This window comes from Excalfactoria chinensis, chromosome Z (assembly GCF_039878825.1).
Source record: "Excalfactoria chinensis isolate bCotChi1 chromosome Z, bCotChi1.hap2, whole genome shotgun sequence".
NCBI lineage: Eukaryota > Metazoa > Chordata > Aves > Galliformes > Phasianidae > Excalfactoria > Excalfactoria chinensis.
In genome coordinates this window covers 13,080,692-13,094,692 of record NC_092857.1, presented here as the reverse complement: position 1 = coordinate 13,094,692, position 14,001 = coordinate 13,080,692, and the positions used below count along the sequence as shown (strand labels likewise).

Sequence of the window (14,001 nt, the reverse complement as noted above, 5' to 3'; positions counted from 1 at the left end):
CGCACCCCAGGAGCAGGATCTGGCACTTGATTTTGTCTCATATGGCTGGTAATTTTCCAGCCCCCCAATTTGTCAGAATCTCTCTGCAAGGCCTCTCTAACCTCAAGTGAGTCAATAGCTACTTCTAATTTAATCCTATCCACAAACTTCATTGTTAAACCTCCAAGTCTAGTATTTAGATAATTTATGAAAACACTGAAGAGAACTGTACCTAAAATGGACCCCTCAGAACCCCCTCTAGTGGCTGGTTGCCAGCCTGATGTAACTCCATTTACCAGCTCTTGAGCGTGACCCATCAGCCAAGTGTTCACCTAGTGTCTTCTAGCTGTTTGCTGGACATTTTGCCCAGAAGGATAATGTGAGAAGTGGTATTAAAAGCTTTGCTGAAATCCAAAAAAGATTACATCAACAGGCTTTCCTCAGTCAACTGCATGAGTAAGCCATACAATAAAAGGAGATTAAGTTTATTAAACAGGACTTTACTTTTGTGAACCTGAGTTGGCTATGACCAATGACTGCATTTTCAGGTGTTTTTCAATAAGAACAGCAAAATCTTCTTTTCTATCTCTGCAAAGCATGACATAATCCAGCCAAGACATCAATTTAATTTCACAAGGCCCTAGATGTGTGCCATGAGTAACACAGGATACTTAGGGCTTTCCTGATTAATGTCTACAGCATCCTACTGTACAAATACTACAGACCAAAAAGATAGTAGGAAATTGATCTTGCATCCATTTCATCACTTGAGAAGTTGTATCAGATGTGTTTTTTCTGTGAAGAGGCTTAATAGATATCCACAGCAAGAAGTGCTGAGCTTTGGAGCCAAGTGGAGGCATCCTTGGTTAAGAGGGCTATTTTTGTCTAAAACAGATGAGGCATTTACACTTGAAGATAATTACACTAGTTAGTAAGAACAACCACCCACTCACTACAAGCCCACTGAAGAATAAAACAAAATGAAACAGTTTGTAAGAAAATAATTTGTTGTCTATATATACACCAGCATTTTTTTTTTATTGTTCACCAGTGTCATACACTTTCCTCGTAATACATTAATCATCTTTCCTTTACTGTATGAAAGAAATTGATTGAAGTGGTGCAGAACAGTCAGATCAGTGATTTCTACCTCCAAACCCCTTAATCAAAGTAATCCCAAAATATCAACATGTAGCCTATGACAGGTAACTCTTGTGTGTTATATTCTGCCCTCAACCATTTTTGTTGCAGAAGTCCTTGAAAATGGACACTAAGAATGTGAAAAAAAAAACAACATTTCTTTTCCTTGCCAAGCCCTGAACCAGTAATAATTTCCATTCCCTTAATAACCACTTCTATCTTCCAGAAAAACACTTCACTGCAAGCAAAGACCAACCCAGGATATATACAAGTAGATTAAAACAGATGGTTTGAATTAAATCCTATACAACAGCAACTGTAGTTGTCATAAGTGTTTTTACTGAAATAATTATGAATATTAACTATTTGATCACTACTAGCAAATAATGGTGTGTTAGCATTTACAATTACTACCCGCGTTCACTTCCTTATGCTTCCAATTTCCTGTTCAAAGTCAGAGCTTGAGAGGCAGAAAAAAAAAACCAAACAACAAAGAGTGTAGTGACATTATTTTACTCTCTAAATGTTGTTCAAAATTTAAAATTTAGTAAATGTCAGCACAGTTTTTTCCTGTTTTATTGTAGGCACAAGTGGCAAGCACAAAGTGCCTTTTCAAAGAAACATGATACACACAGGGTTTGCCATCCAGGCATGTTATTGTTGTGGTTATTTTGTCTTTACAAAGAAATAAACAGCATATATGGACTCAAATAAAAACTCTTGATCCAAGTGAGTTCACACTTGCTTGTAAATTGCCTGCGTCAGCCTTGTCTCTAAGGCCAAGACTGCACATTGCTAGGGGAATAATAAACAAACAAAATCCCAAACCAAAGAAAGAATATATTTATTTCCCTTCAGAATATATTCATTTCTCTGAATATATTCTGGGTATGAGTTAAGGAAAGCCCACAAAGGACACACGTTCCATGCCCAGTGGATCTTTTTGCCTTTCCCCCATCCAACTGCACTCCATCATCACGGCAGTGTGGTGCTGGAGAGTTTGTGCAGAGATGAGCAGGAATCTAGGGGGCCCTGGATGCCTCCTATGCTCACACTCTTCTCTTTCACTCTCTTGGCACCATTCAGGATTGCACAGATTTCTGTCACATCTGAACATGGAGCTTTCCAAGCAGAAAAGTTCTTCTCTATTTTTTTAACGGATTGTAGAGGGGAAATATCTTTAGATGTTTCTCTTGTGGGAATTGATCATTTATTCCTTTATATAATGTTTTGATGAATTTTTAATCTGTGAAGACCCATCCATTCTATCCCCTGGTAACTTTCAAAGAACCTCTGCTAAGTCTCTGTAGCAAAGTCTTTCTCTGTGCTTGTTGAGATACTAGAAGCAAACAATAAGCACTTTTTTAAAGGAAACATGACTTACACAGGCTTCAAAATACATAACATTATTCCATGTATTTACCAATTTACATATATTTTCAAGTTTTTTTCTTTTTTTCAATTTCCCTGGAAGGCAAACTTTCTAAAGTCTATGGTTGTCCAGTGTGTAGCATCATTCTTAGGCTACAGTTCTATAGCACTCCTCCAGTAACAGTGAAAAGAAATAACCTAGACCAGAATTTTTGGGCCCACTCAGTGATTAAGCACCCCAGCATTATCTCTTTCCCCTTTCCATCATCGCTAGAAAGAGGTGATCACCGATGTATCATCACACTGCTATGGAGAGTAACTAGGAAGGCTAGAGGAACAGCCAACAACTGAAACAAACAACCAAGTGACTGCCACAGTCAGTTTAATCAGGAATTCTGCAAGGCTGGACCAAAGCATACTCCGAATGGCAGCTCTAGTTGCCAAAGTACCCAACTATGCAGAAACTGCTACTGCAACCCTGAAAATGATGTGTTTCTGTTGAGGGTGGTGACCATTACAAAGCTTTAGGACAGACACTCTGGGAAACTCAAGGATGGCACCCTGTGATTTCTGCTCTGAAATGCTACTCTGTTGCTTCTGGTCCTGCGTAATGGTTGAAGAGGCCAATGATACGCAAAACAGTGCTGAGCTGTCAAATAGCACTTCCTCATTTACAGCGGTACAAACCTGATCTATTCTGTGACCCCTCACCAATTTCCAGTCACGCTTTTATTCTGTTTCAGATCAGATCCTACTACTTTTGAAGACCACAGCATGGAAATAAAAGGTGCAACACCAGAGAGTCTCTTGGTTCTACAAGTCCCTCACATATTACATCTGGTAGTGCAAATTATTGCACAATGACAACTGTACCATTGGTTGAATTCCTGAAAAATATTTACTGTCTGTTTCCCATAGTCATTTCATAATATGCTGTGAATGTGCAGTAACAGTTCATTTTTCCAGTTGCAGTTGGTAATGCTCAAAACATTTGCTCTCCATTTACCTCTGCACAGAATGATTCACTATAGCTCATACAATATGCTTTTGTAATATTAATGTTTATTTGCTTGAGCTACTTTTCCTTTTCTTGATGCAATGTCAGTTTATTAACTGAGGCTCATTTGGTTAGTGCATTACAAACAGTTCATATAATTCATACAAAAAATACAATTACATTTGTAATACCAAAATCAAAGTTCATCTCAAAGCTAATTAAGAAGTTTCTCAATTATCTTCCTAGCTGTAACAAATTGTTTAGTACTTTTCTTGCTATCTCCATTATCTGATCTTCCTCCTTAAATACATGAACTCAAAAGCATACTACGGGCAAAAGTTGTTTCAAACTGGCCTGGTTCTCCTCCAGAACTAAGTCATAAGTGATAACTCTGAGCAAGCAGTATTTGCTGCTGCTCATCTCTGGCAAAAGAAGAGCTGTCATGAACCATGGGAGGACCAGAGTGTGCACTGTTGCCTTGGCTGCTTGGGAAAGAGAAGACAAACATTGGTATTACAGGCCCTGCAGCTTGTAATACAGAATGACTGACTTTTCCATCTTGCTACACTTGCCACTAACTACAGATGTGTGGCTAATTTTTGCAAAAGACCCCACAAAAAACAGCAGAGGACAATAAATTGATGATTTTGTCTTTTAAAGAGAAGAAAATACAATGGCAGCTAAGAAAGCAATGAAAAAATCTGAGCAAGAGCAGAAAAGCTACAGATATAGAATCATAGAATTACTCAGGTTGGAAAAGAACTCAAATATCAAGTCCAACCACAGCCTAACCATAGTACCATAACTCTAAAAACCCTCTGCTAAATCATATCTCTAAGCACAACATCCAAACAGCTCTTAATCACACCCAGGGATGGCAACTCAACCACCTCCCTGGGGAGCCTATTCCAGTGCTTAACTATCCTTTCTGTAAGGAAGTGTTTCCTAATGTCCAACCTAAACTTACCTTGGCACAACTTGAGGCCATTTCCCCTCATCCTGTCACCTGTCATCAGTGAGAAGAGACCTGACCTGCTCTCACTGTAAGCACCTTTCAGATACTGGAAGAGAGTGATAAGGTCTCCCCTCAGCCTCCTTTTCCCCAGACTAAACAGCCCCAGCTTCCTTAGACTCTCCTCATAGGACTGATTTTCCAAGCCCTTCACAAGCCTCGTTGCCCTCCTCTGGACCTGCTCCAGTACCTCCATGTCTTTTTTGTACTGAGGTGCCCAAAACTGAACACAGTACTTGAGGTGAGGCCTCACCAGTGCTGAGTACAGGGGCAGGATTTCTTCCCTAGTGCTGCTCACCACACCATTCCTGATACAAGCCAGGATGCCATTGGCCTTCTTGGCCACCTGGGCACACTGCTGGCTCATATTCAGCTGACTGTCCATTAGTACACCAAGGTCCCTTTCCATCAGGCAGCTTTTCAGCCACACCTCCCCAAGCCTGTAGGGTTGCCTGGGGTTGTTGTGACCAAAATGCAGTACCCAACACTTGGCCCTATTGAAACTCATGCCGTTAACATTGGCCCATCGACCCAGTCTATCCAGGTCCCTCTGTAGTCCCTTCTTTCCTCAGGCAGATCAACACTCCCTCCCAATTGGTGTCATCTGCAAACTTACTGAGGGTGCACTCAATCCCCTCATCATCATCAATGAAGATGTTAAACAGAAGTGGCCCCAGCACTGAGCCTTGGTGGACACTGCTTGTGACTGGCTGCCATCTTGATTCAACTACAATGACCACAACTCTCTTTATTTGAGATAACTGGTCAGGAAAACTGGCATGCATGTTATACTGCAGGGTGTCTGAAGCTGATTGCTCACAGTGTGGTCTTCTGGCATCTTTGTGAGTGAAGATATCCAAAAGCTGAAAACTCTTCACTAGATGTCACAGATGTGGTTTAGAGAAAAAGACAAAAGGCACAAGTCTTTTGCAATGCATACCATCATTTCAACTACTGGATATACTCAGTTACAAACCTAAATATGGATTTTGATGGGCATAATTTAAGGCTACTATAACTGAAAACTTCAGGACTATGTTTTTCTTTTCTGTGTTCTCTTACAAAAGATAGTCCTGTCTACAATTCATTTCCAGAATATACTGTCCACACTTAGAGATCTTACATCTCTTCTTGTTAATAATATATGCTATCCACACAAAGAAGAAAGATAAGATGAAATCCGTTCTTCTGTATGTGAGAAGTCACATTGGTCAAGATAGAATAATTATCTGTTATACATACTGATCAAGAAGCAAGAGCAGTGAAGGCAACTCAGAAATGCACAGACTCAAGGCCTTCCCTCAAAATTTTCTGACAGTTATCAAAGCCAAGCCTTATCACAGAAGACAGTGATGATGGAAATATTATTTGGTTCTCTGCCAAAATGAGTGTTTTTTCCAGCAGGGATGGCTTAGCAGTATCAGAGCTGCATAAGCTGTATAACTTATGTTTACCTGTGCCAGGCTTCCTGATCTTGGCTCCTGGAATGGCTTCTGTGGCAATTTCTAATACATAATGGAATACTTTTCTTGCTCAGAAATACTTGTGGAAATAAGGTGAGTATTCTAAACACTCTGCCTGTTTAAAATCTGTTTTAAAACTTGTAATTTTAAAATATGGATTCTCAACAATTCTGCTGTTGTTCCTGTAAAAGAGGATTCATCAAGCTGACAGCACTGTTTAACTTTTTGTTTTTTTACTACCAACTCTTCTCTGGTTTGTATTCCACAATTATTACTTATATAATTGAGACACTAGCAAAAATACGTCAGTTGGAAGAATTAAGGAGAAGAAAACAGACACAGTGACTAACAACTGTATTATGATACTATTATTTACAAAGAAGCAAGGGAGTCTGCAGCTTAAGGCAGAGATTCTGCCCTTTCTCAATATCTCCTCCTGTTCCGAACAAGACTAGAATAGTTATATCTGGAAATATATAACTCCCTGTTAACCAAAAAAATCATTTAAATATAAATGTTCATGCATGAGAAATGGTTTGTCACTGCACTGACTACAATGTGAGTTTGCTTAAATCACAAAATGGGTTCAGTCAAAACCCCACAGTGTCACTGATATTTACTGAGAATTTCAAACCAGACAATGAAGTTCTTGCTATCTCCCAGCTCCAGGAACAAATGGAAAGTCCCCTTTCTCAGCCAAGAATATGCTTCCATTCAACAGCACCTTACTGCTTAGAATAAGAATTCTTCTGTGCATCAAAAAAAGTAAAATTATGCCCTTAGACAACTTCAGTCTTCTACTAAACTTCATGGTGACACTAAGAAGACATTAGTTATCCCTTCTATCCATTAAGACTCCTCACCTTGGCTGACAACAGAAGACCTACAACACATGGCTGAGCAGCCACACCATTTCACAGTAGAATGTATGCATCATTATGTAGACCTTAACAAGCCACTGAATTAATTGATCCTTGTAGGTCCTTTCCAACTAGGAATATTCTAAGGCAAATGTGAGCATGAGGCTGTTCAAAATGCAGACATCCAGACACTATATATTGCTTTTTATTCAAGTTATGCCAAAATCCAGTAGCCTAGACATCTCTAACTTTTTAAAACTGCCTACTTTTCAGCATCTGCTTCAAAAGGCACAAGTCTCCTATAGGTTTTATGGGCTGTCTGCAAGTCTCATGCAGGTATTTTACATAGGGTAAAAATGGGTTTCTGTATGATTCATACATGTATAAGTGTAATCTTTATGTATCCTACCTCCCATAGAATCAGTGCAGGGAGAATCAATACTGTCCCTAGAAAAAAGAGCAGCTGATGGTGTTGATTTAGTTGCCTGTAAAAAAAGTTCAGGGGCATTTGAGATGCCTGGCCTTAAGCTTTTTATAGAGCTCAATAAGCTTCTGGTTATTCCAGGACAATACAGATGTCTTACAGGTCCTGTGTCATCTCTGTAAGTCCCATACAGATGTCTGATGTGCCCAGGAGTGTCCCTAATGACAACAAAGCCTACACATGGCCTGTGGATTAAATCCCTAGTTCTACAATTGGCAACTCTGACACCTAGAGCACACCTAAGCTTAGTTCAATTTGGACATAGAATACATACACTCAAACACAGTAAGAGGGCAGACAGTAGCACAATAGAAAGACATTTTCATGGAAGTAAAGCCTGGATTTCACGTGTCTCAGAAGGGTAACTAACTGATTACACTTCTGAAAAAAACCCAAGGAAAACAGCATTTGAGCATAACAGTTTCACACACTAACTGAAAAAAATAAAGAAAAAAAAGTGATGCAAAACATTAATCTCATTCCTGAAGTCAGACTAGATAAAAGGCACAGGCAATTCAGGCTCGCAGCTCCTAAAATCATTGTTGCACAAAAACAGTTTACTGAAAAATATTGCCACAGTTCTATCAGAAAACACAAACATTTCATTAAACCCACCCCAGAGAATGAATTAGCATGGCTGCAATAGTGTAAAATAAACTTTGATTTAGTATCATAAAGAAATGATAAAAGACATTTCCTACTTCTTTCACCAGGAAGAAATTAGTTTTGGAACGATGAGGTTATGTATTGTTTTTTTAACTGGGACTAATTCCAGGTTTATCCTCTCTGTCCTTACGTGACCTGCACTGATCGGTCATAGACAAGGAGCAAGCAGACAAAACTTATTTTACTTCCTAAGCATTTTGTAACCTCCGCCTGTGGCAATTCAGCCCCTTTCCATGTCAGCTGCTATACTGAGCCAAAACACTTAAGCCTATGCCTAGATGCATATTTGAAACACCACTGTTACGATAATCTCAATAGCAAATAGCTGGTGCGCACTTGAACACAAGCTTGTAGTTTTCCTTGAAGCAAGACTACTATTGCACAGAAAGCGAAACAACCATGAATCACTCCTGTCTCTTGTTCACGTGCCTCGTTACCTAAAAACAAAGCTCTGCAATTTTCAGAAGTACATAATCTCACACCTTCAAAACAACCCCAATTATCAGGAATTGCAGTTCCGCAGACTTTACAAACACGTCTTCAGAGCCGTGAAAATGAGCCTTTTGCTTTAATTATTCACATATTAAGAATTACCTTCCCTCTGTTGTGGCCTTCACACCTTCTCTCTGCCTGTGCTGTGCCCTTACTGTTGCAAGCACCTCCAGAACACGGGCAGAGTGTGGCTCAGTGTCCAGCTGTCAGGAGGCTGCAAGTCCCCAGACTGGTGGGAGCTGCAACTCCAAACCACACTTGAAGCCCCAACGTAGCAGACATACTTGGCCACATTTAGCATCTCCATCTCAGTGATGGTGGGCACCCTGTGACTTCACTCTAGCCATGGTCTCTGTTTAAGCAACTAGCGAGCCAGGATCTTGGCAGAAGGAGAGCATGAAAACTAAATCAATGGAAAGCCTCCAGCAGACCTAGCAGAAAGCAAACATGTTACTAAATGTCCAAGATCTGGTCCTGAATGCTGTGCAGTTCTCCTGCCAGCTGCTGGCCTCACAGCAATTCTCCTGCCAGGAGGAAACACGTATGGGATTTAAGTGTGTGCCAAGGGTGGATCTGACCCCACTGCTGAGATCCAGCTTGAAGCACAGGCGCTCGTACAGCTGAATGTAAGCTTTACTTTCAAGACACAAAAGCATGCAGTTCTTACATGGTTCCTTCCATGTATCAGTGTATTCTGTGTCAGCAATGTGCTTTGGTATAAGATTTGCTAATACTGCACTGACATAAAAACAAACAAACAACAATTTCTGAAGTGAACTTCTTCAGTAAATCTGATGCCACAGATCCATCCAGTCCCGGTGGCAACATATCCAGTATGCAGTACGTCTAACTAAGCTTATAGGAAGGTCTCAGCAAGTTTGTGCTGGGCAGAGCTTTGTGAGATTGTCAGGGTTTATCACCTAGCAAGGAGCCGGGAGAGAAGCTGGAAGCTGTTTGCAGAAACCGGCACACCCGCATGGAAAAAAAAGAAAAATGAAAACTCCACTGGCAAAAAAACAACCTCATCTACATCATGCAAGAATGACACATGGGTGTACTCTGTGCTGCTATCTCCCATATTCCTGCTCAAGTTAAACTTCCTTGTCTGACTTTTTCAGTCAGCCATCTCCCACACACAGCACAGAAGTGCTAGGACTTCAGCAGTAGCTTGTTAAAAATCTACTTTCAGGGTGACAAAGTGCTGTTGCTTTACAAGCAGTTTCATAGCATTACTGCAAATCAGGACACACGCAGTTAGCAAAGGAACACAATTAAAATGTTTTTCAGTTCTGGGTTCTGGAGGTAAGCTGACAGAAGTAACTATTTAATCAAGTTATTATAGACAAAGCCACCAGATAAAAGGTGACACTGTGGTTGAGTTTTATTTGTAGCACAATGATATATACTTAGGACATCTGGACCACGCCTCAGCTGGAAAGGATTTAAAAGTCCGTGCGTGCTTTTATATACTGTGATAGAAATCAATTGTTCCACTAGACTACATCCAAGCAGGGCTAATTTTTGCCCACTTAAAGAAGATATGTAACATAAAGACAGAGTGGAGAAAGGATCAAGTCAGGACACATTCATTTTTGTTCTAATGGCCATTCCGAAAGACAGCAAATAGAAGCTGGTACATGTCTCATATTTCACTTACAAATACCAACTTTCCACATTTCAGCAGAACCAGGGAGGAATTTGCAAATTTTATTTCAGTTCACACACCTAACTAAAGGAGCGGTATGCTACAGGGACAAGAAAAAAAGAGCACAGAGCTTTATTCAGCAAATTCCTATCACAAACTTCCCCTCCTAACAAAATCTGAAGACAGAAAAGGATACAGAATAAAGTCAGTAAAGGCTTAACATTGTTATAGACAAATTCTAATACAAAAGCAAACATTTCATTAAACCACATTTCCTTATGCACTTCTTAAATGGGCACTCTCGTTTTCATTGGGACATGCAGGCAGCAGGATGCAAGTGCTGCTCTAAGTAGGAAATGAAAACAGGGAAAAGAAGCGAAAACTTGATCCATTCATTGCCTTCAGCAGTCAGCTACATTTGGGATCCAAATGAAATGTGGTAAATCTTACAGAAAATGCCTTAAATAAAAGCGGAAAAGATAATTTTATAGATGATCTGATGCCTAATAAGACTGAGGACAAGAATCTGAGCCACAAACATGGAAGTTAATACAGACACTTGTCTTCTTCCAATCTGAGCTCATAATAATAAATGAAATGACCTTTAAAGAAGAATTCCCTGAAAACCGATCATGAGTTCTAGTTATATCTTACTGCAGCCAATATCAGTGATTAGAAATGCTAAGTATGTAACTCCAAGATGATGCAAAACTGTATCAGGGAGAAAGAAGATTATTACACCTTTAACCAGTTATGATTACAAGCAACTATTACACAGCCCTTTGATTTCATATCATATTCCAAAAATAACAGCAGAAGGACTAACAAAACATGGCTAGCAATTCCATCGGTACTTAATTGCCATTTGGTAACATTAAAGTAGGATCGGAACTAATGAGCAAAGAAAAAGGAAATAAACCGAGGGATGTGAGAAATTTTCATTGAATACTTTATCAGTCTGTTTACAGCTTGCTGTGGAAGCTGTTTCCACTCCACTTCTTCCAGATTACTCATCAAGCTGCCCTGACTTTCTGTGCTGGCACTGTTTTCAGCCACAAGGTGAGAAGGGGTACCTGTTTAAGGAACCCTGCTTAGTTCTGCAGCTCTGCAGTTTTGGGAGAAGCAGCAACATGTTTGTGTAAGGGTATAATTATGGAAAACATACTGTTTTCCCCAAAGGCCAGACCAAGACAGAGCAGATTACGTTCCCTATTTGTTTACAGGAGTAGATCATAATTGGTGTTAGCAGATCAGTTTGATCATAACAACAAAGTTCCCACTGAAGTTAACAGAAACTCTTTGTTCTAAATGAGTAAAGGACTGGTCCCCAGAGGACCAACCAGGCTCAAGGCAGGCCTCTGGGTGATATAGAAATGGCTACAGAGCATTGCTGGTTGCAAGAGGACAAAGCATCAGAGGAAGCTCAGCTGGAAGGATTAATTTAAAGCCTGACATTTAATCTAGAAGATGGATGAGTTAAAGTGAATACGGCTGTGAAAGAGAACAACTGAGGAAAGTCAGAGGTATATTCGGCGGATGTGAACCTTGGGCAAATCTGTTGAATCATGAACAGAGCTTCACCTAGTTAAAAAGGTTTCTTCTAGCTACCCCCAGCCATCTGGCTGAGTTTACATGTTTGTTTCAAATCCCTTTTCTAATCTCTACTAAAAATTTCTAAGTGTATTTCTGACGTAACTTGTTCATATTGGCCTCAGACCAAATACGCCCAGCCTTAAAGTGCTTCCTCTGTGCTTTCAAATAGTTCTACTTTTATCAGAGAAATATACTAAATATGCTTGTTAAAAAAAAAAAGAAAAAAAATCAATTAAAAAATTAACACCACACAATCCTTCCACAATTTCAGTACATGAATAAAGAAAATCTCAAGATCTAACATCATCATTGATCCGGACCGCTTGCATTCCACACACCTGGTGTTGTCTAGGAACTTCTCTTTCACTTTCCAACCAGTTGTCTCCATCTTACCCACCACATTTTCAAAAAGACTGACATTTTTTTTTCACGTTTTGCACCCAGGTAACACAATCAAGGAACTTGCACAGTCCCAATGCATATAATATAAAAATATTCTGCATTTAAATCTCTGCATACACACAAAGGCACAGAATGACATCAGAAAACTTACCATCACTTGCAGAAAGTGAATCATTCACACAGACCAGTGCCAAAGTAAACAGCAGATGGCGAAGATCCATACCTCTAATTCTGTATTAATAAAGAACAAGAGAGTTTCTTTATAAACTAATATTATTATGGATACATGACACTTAAATTATTATCTATTTTCATTAAATTTCTGATTGAATCTAAAGTAGAAGCATATTTAGTTTACAGCTTATTGCCTCATTTAGTCATACATCATCTTGAATTAGGAGATAGATAGTAAAAAAAAAACTTATAAAGAGGAGACTAGCTCATGTATCACTAGTTCATTTAATATAGAAGAAAAAAATCAGTATTGTCAATTTCTAGTTTGCTTCCAGGAAGCTACCAAAGTAACCACACTCCATACAGAGCATCCTGAGGGGAATGGATCCTAACAGCTAGTCTAGGTTAAATGTGAAAGTAGGAAAGAATAATCTCTCTGAGGGAACAAAGACTTCAAGTTCATGCTCCCCTGATGCTGTGTTTGTCTTAGCAGGACACATATAACACTTCCTGAGTTTAGATCTGCATGAAGTGAAAAACGAGTGCTGGGGGGACGGAGGAATAACACTTCTATGTTTGACCATAAAGTAGTACAGCAAACTTTGACTCTATGCTGAAGTATTTTCAGCTAGACATTTTCCTTTTCCATCTGACATAACAAATCAGCAGAATAAACTGAACTATCGAGTCCACTTTGGAGCAACGTTTTGACTGGGTGCTACTGAATAAAACAACTGGTGCTAGCAAACTTGGCTGTTAAAATAGTCCTACCAAAGTCAGCAAAGTTTGAATTTAATCAACTGTAAGACACAAGCATGCTGAGCATGGAAAACTATGCTCACATTGAACTTAAAAGATAATTTGCTTTACTTAATTTTCTCACCCCAAGAGAACAGATTACTCACACTGCAGGAAAAAAAAGCGATTATTACTAATGCCAGATTTCTCATTCATGCTGTTTAGAACAAAACTGGAAAATCAGAATGTATTTCTCACACCCTCATTAGCAAGACTACTCAATAATTCTCCAGTTTCATGCCCAGCATGGGGAAAATTTATTCCAACCACATTGCAAAGCCTAACCTACAACTGCACAGACAAACTGGGAGGTGCTTCCTGCTGTGCTGGGGCTGCTACAGCAATGTCCAGCTGCAGTGCTCATCCCTGTCCCACCAGGCACAGCTCTGTCCAAAGGGGTAGAAGTCCTAGGGCTTGGAGAGGTGCAGGCTTGTGAGGCGTTAGGGCTGATGTGAGAGACTGTGGAGCAAAACTGAGGAGTGGTGGAAGGCAGCTGGTGCTGGAGGGCACAGAGCTGGGTAAAAATTTACAAAGCAACTAGAAACTAACTCTCCTACTTGCAGAGTAAGCACAGCATGAGGTTCATCCCAGCACAATTACATTTTTATCTAGCTCACCTGGTCCCCACTCCATCCGTATTCATGATTAAAGGATTCTTGTTGCCTCTTATTAAAACATCTTCTACAGAAATGCTTCACTGCATTTGTCAGTTTCTCCCCTCTTAGGACATTTTCACTCTAACAAACAGTCCATCCCCACAGCTTTTCCACTCTCTCCCAGAAGCTTTGCTCTCTCTTTCACAGATGTGAGCACAGCATTACTTTATGTACAACCCTGCTCCTCCACTGTAACACCCAGACATCCCACATTGCCTCTATTTACACTTCCCAGTTCTCCTGTCTCCACCATCCTCTGCTAATTTTCC

At 39.8% G+C, this 14,001-nt stretch overlaps 1 protein-coding gene across 2 annotated transcripts in view; it reads right to left on the bottom strand.

Annotated features, from left to right (window-relative positions):
• GHR (growth hormone receptor) overlaps positions 1–14,001 on the bottom strand; it is a 129,994-nt gene that overhangs the window by 51,632 nt on the left and 64,361 nt on the right. For both annotated transcript variants that reach the window (XM_072359259.1, XM_072359261.1), the window contains exon 3: positions 12,256–12,335. In XM_072359259.1, the coding sequence (XP_072215360.1) occupies positions 12,256–12,325 (70 nt within the window). In that variant the 5' untranslated portion in view covers positions 12,326–12,335. The remainder of the gene's footprint in view (positions 1–12,255; positions 12,336–14,001) is intronic.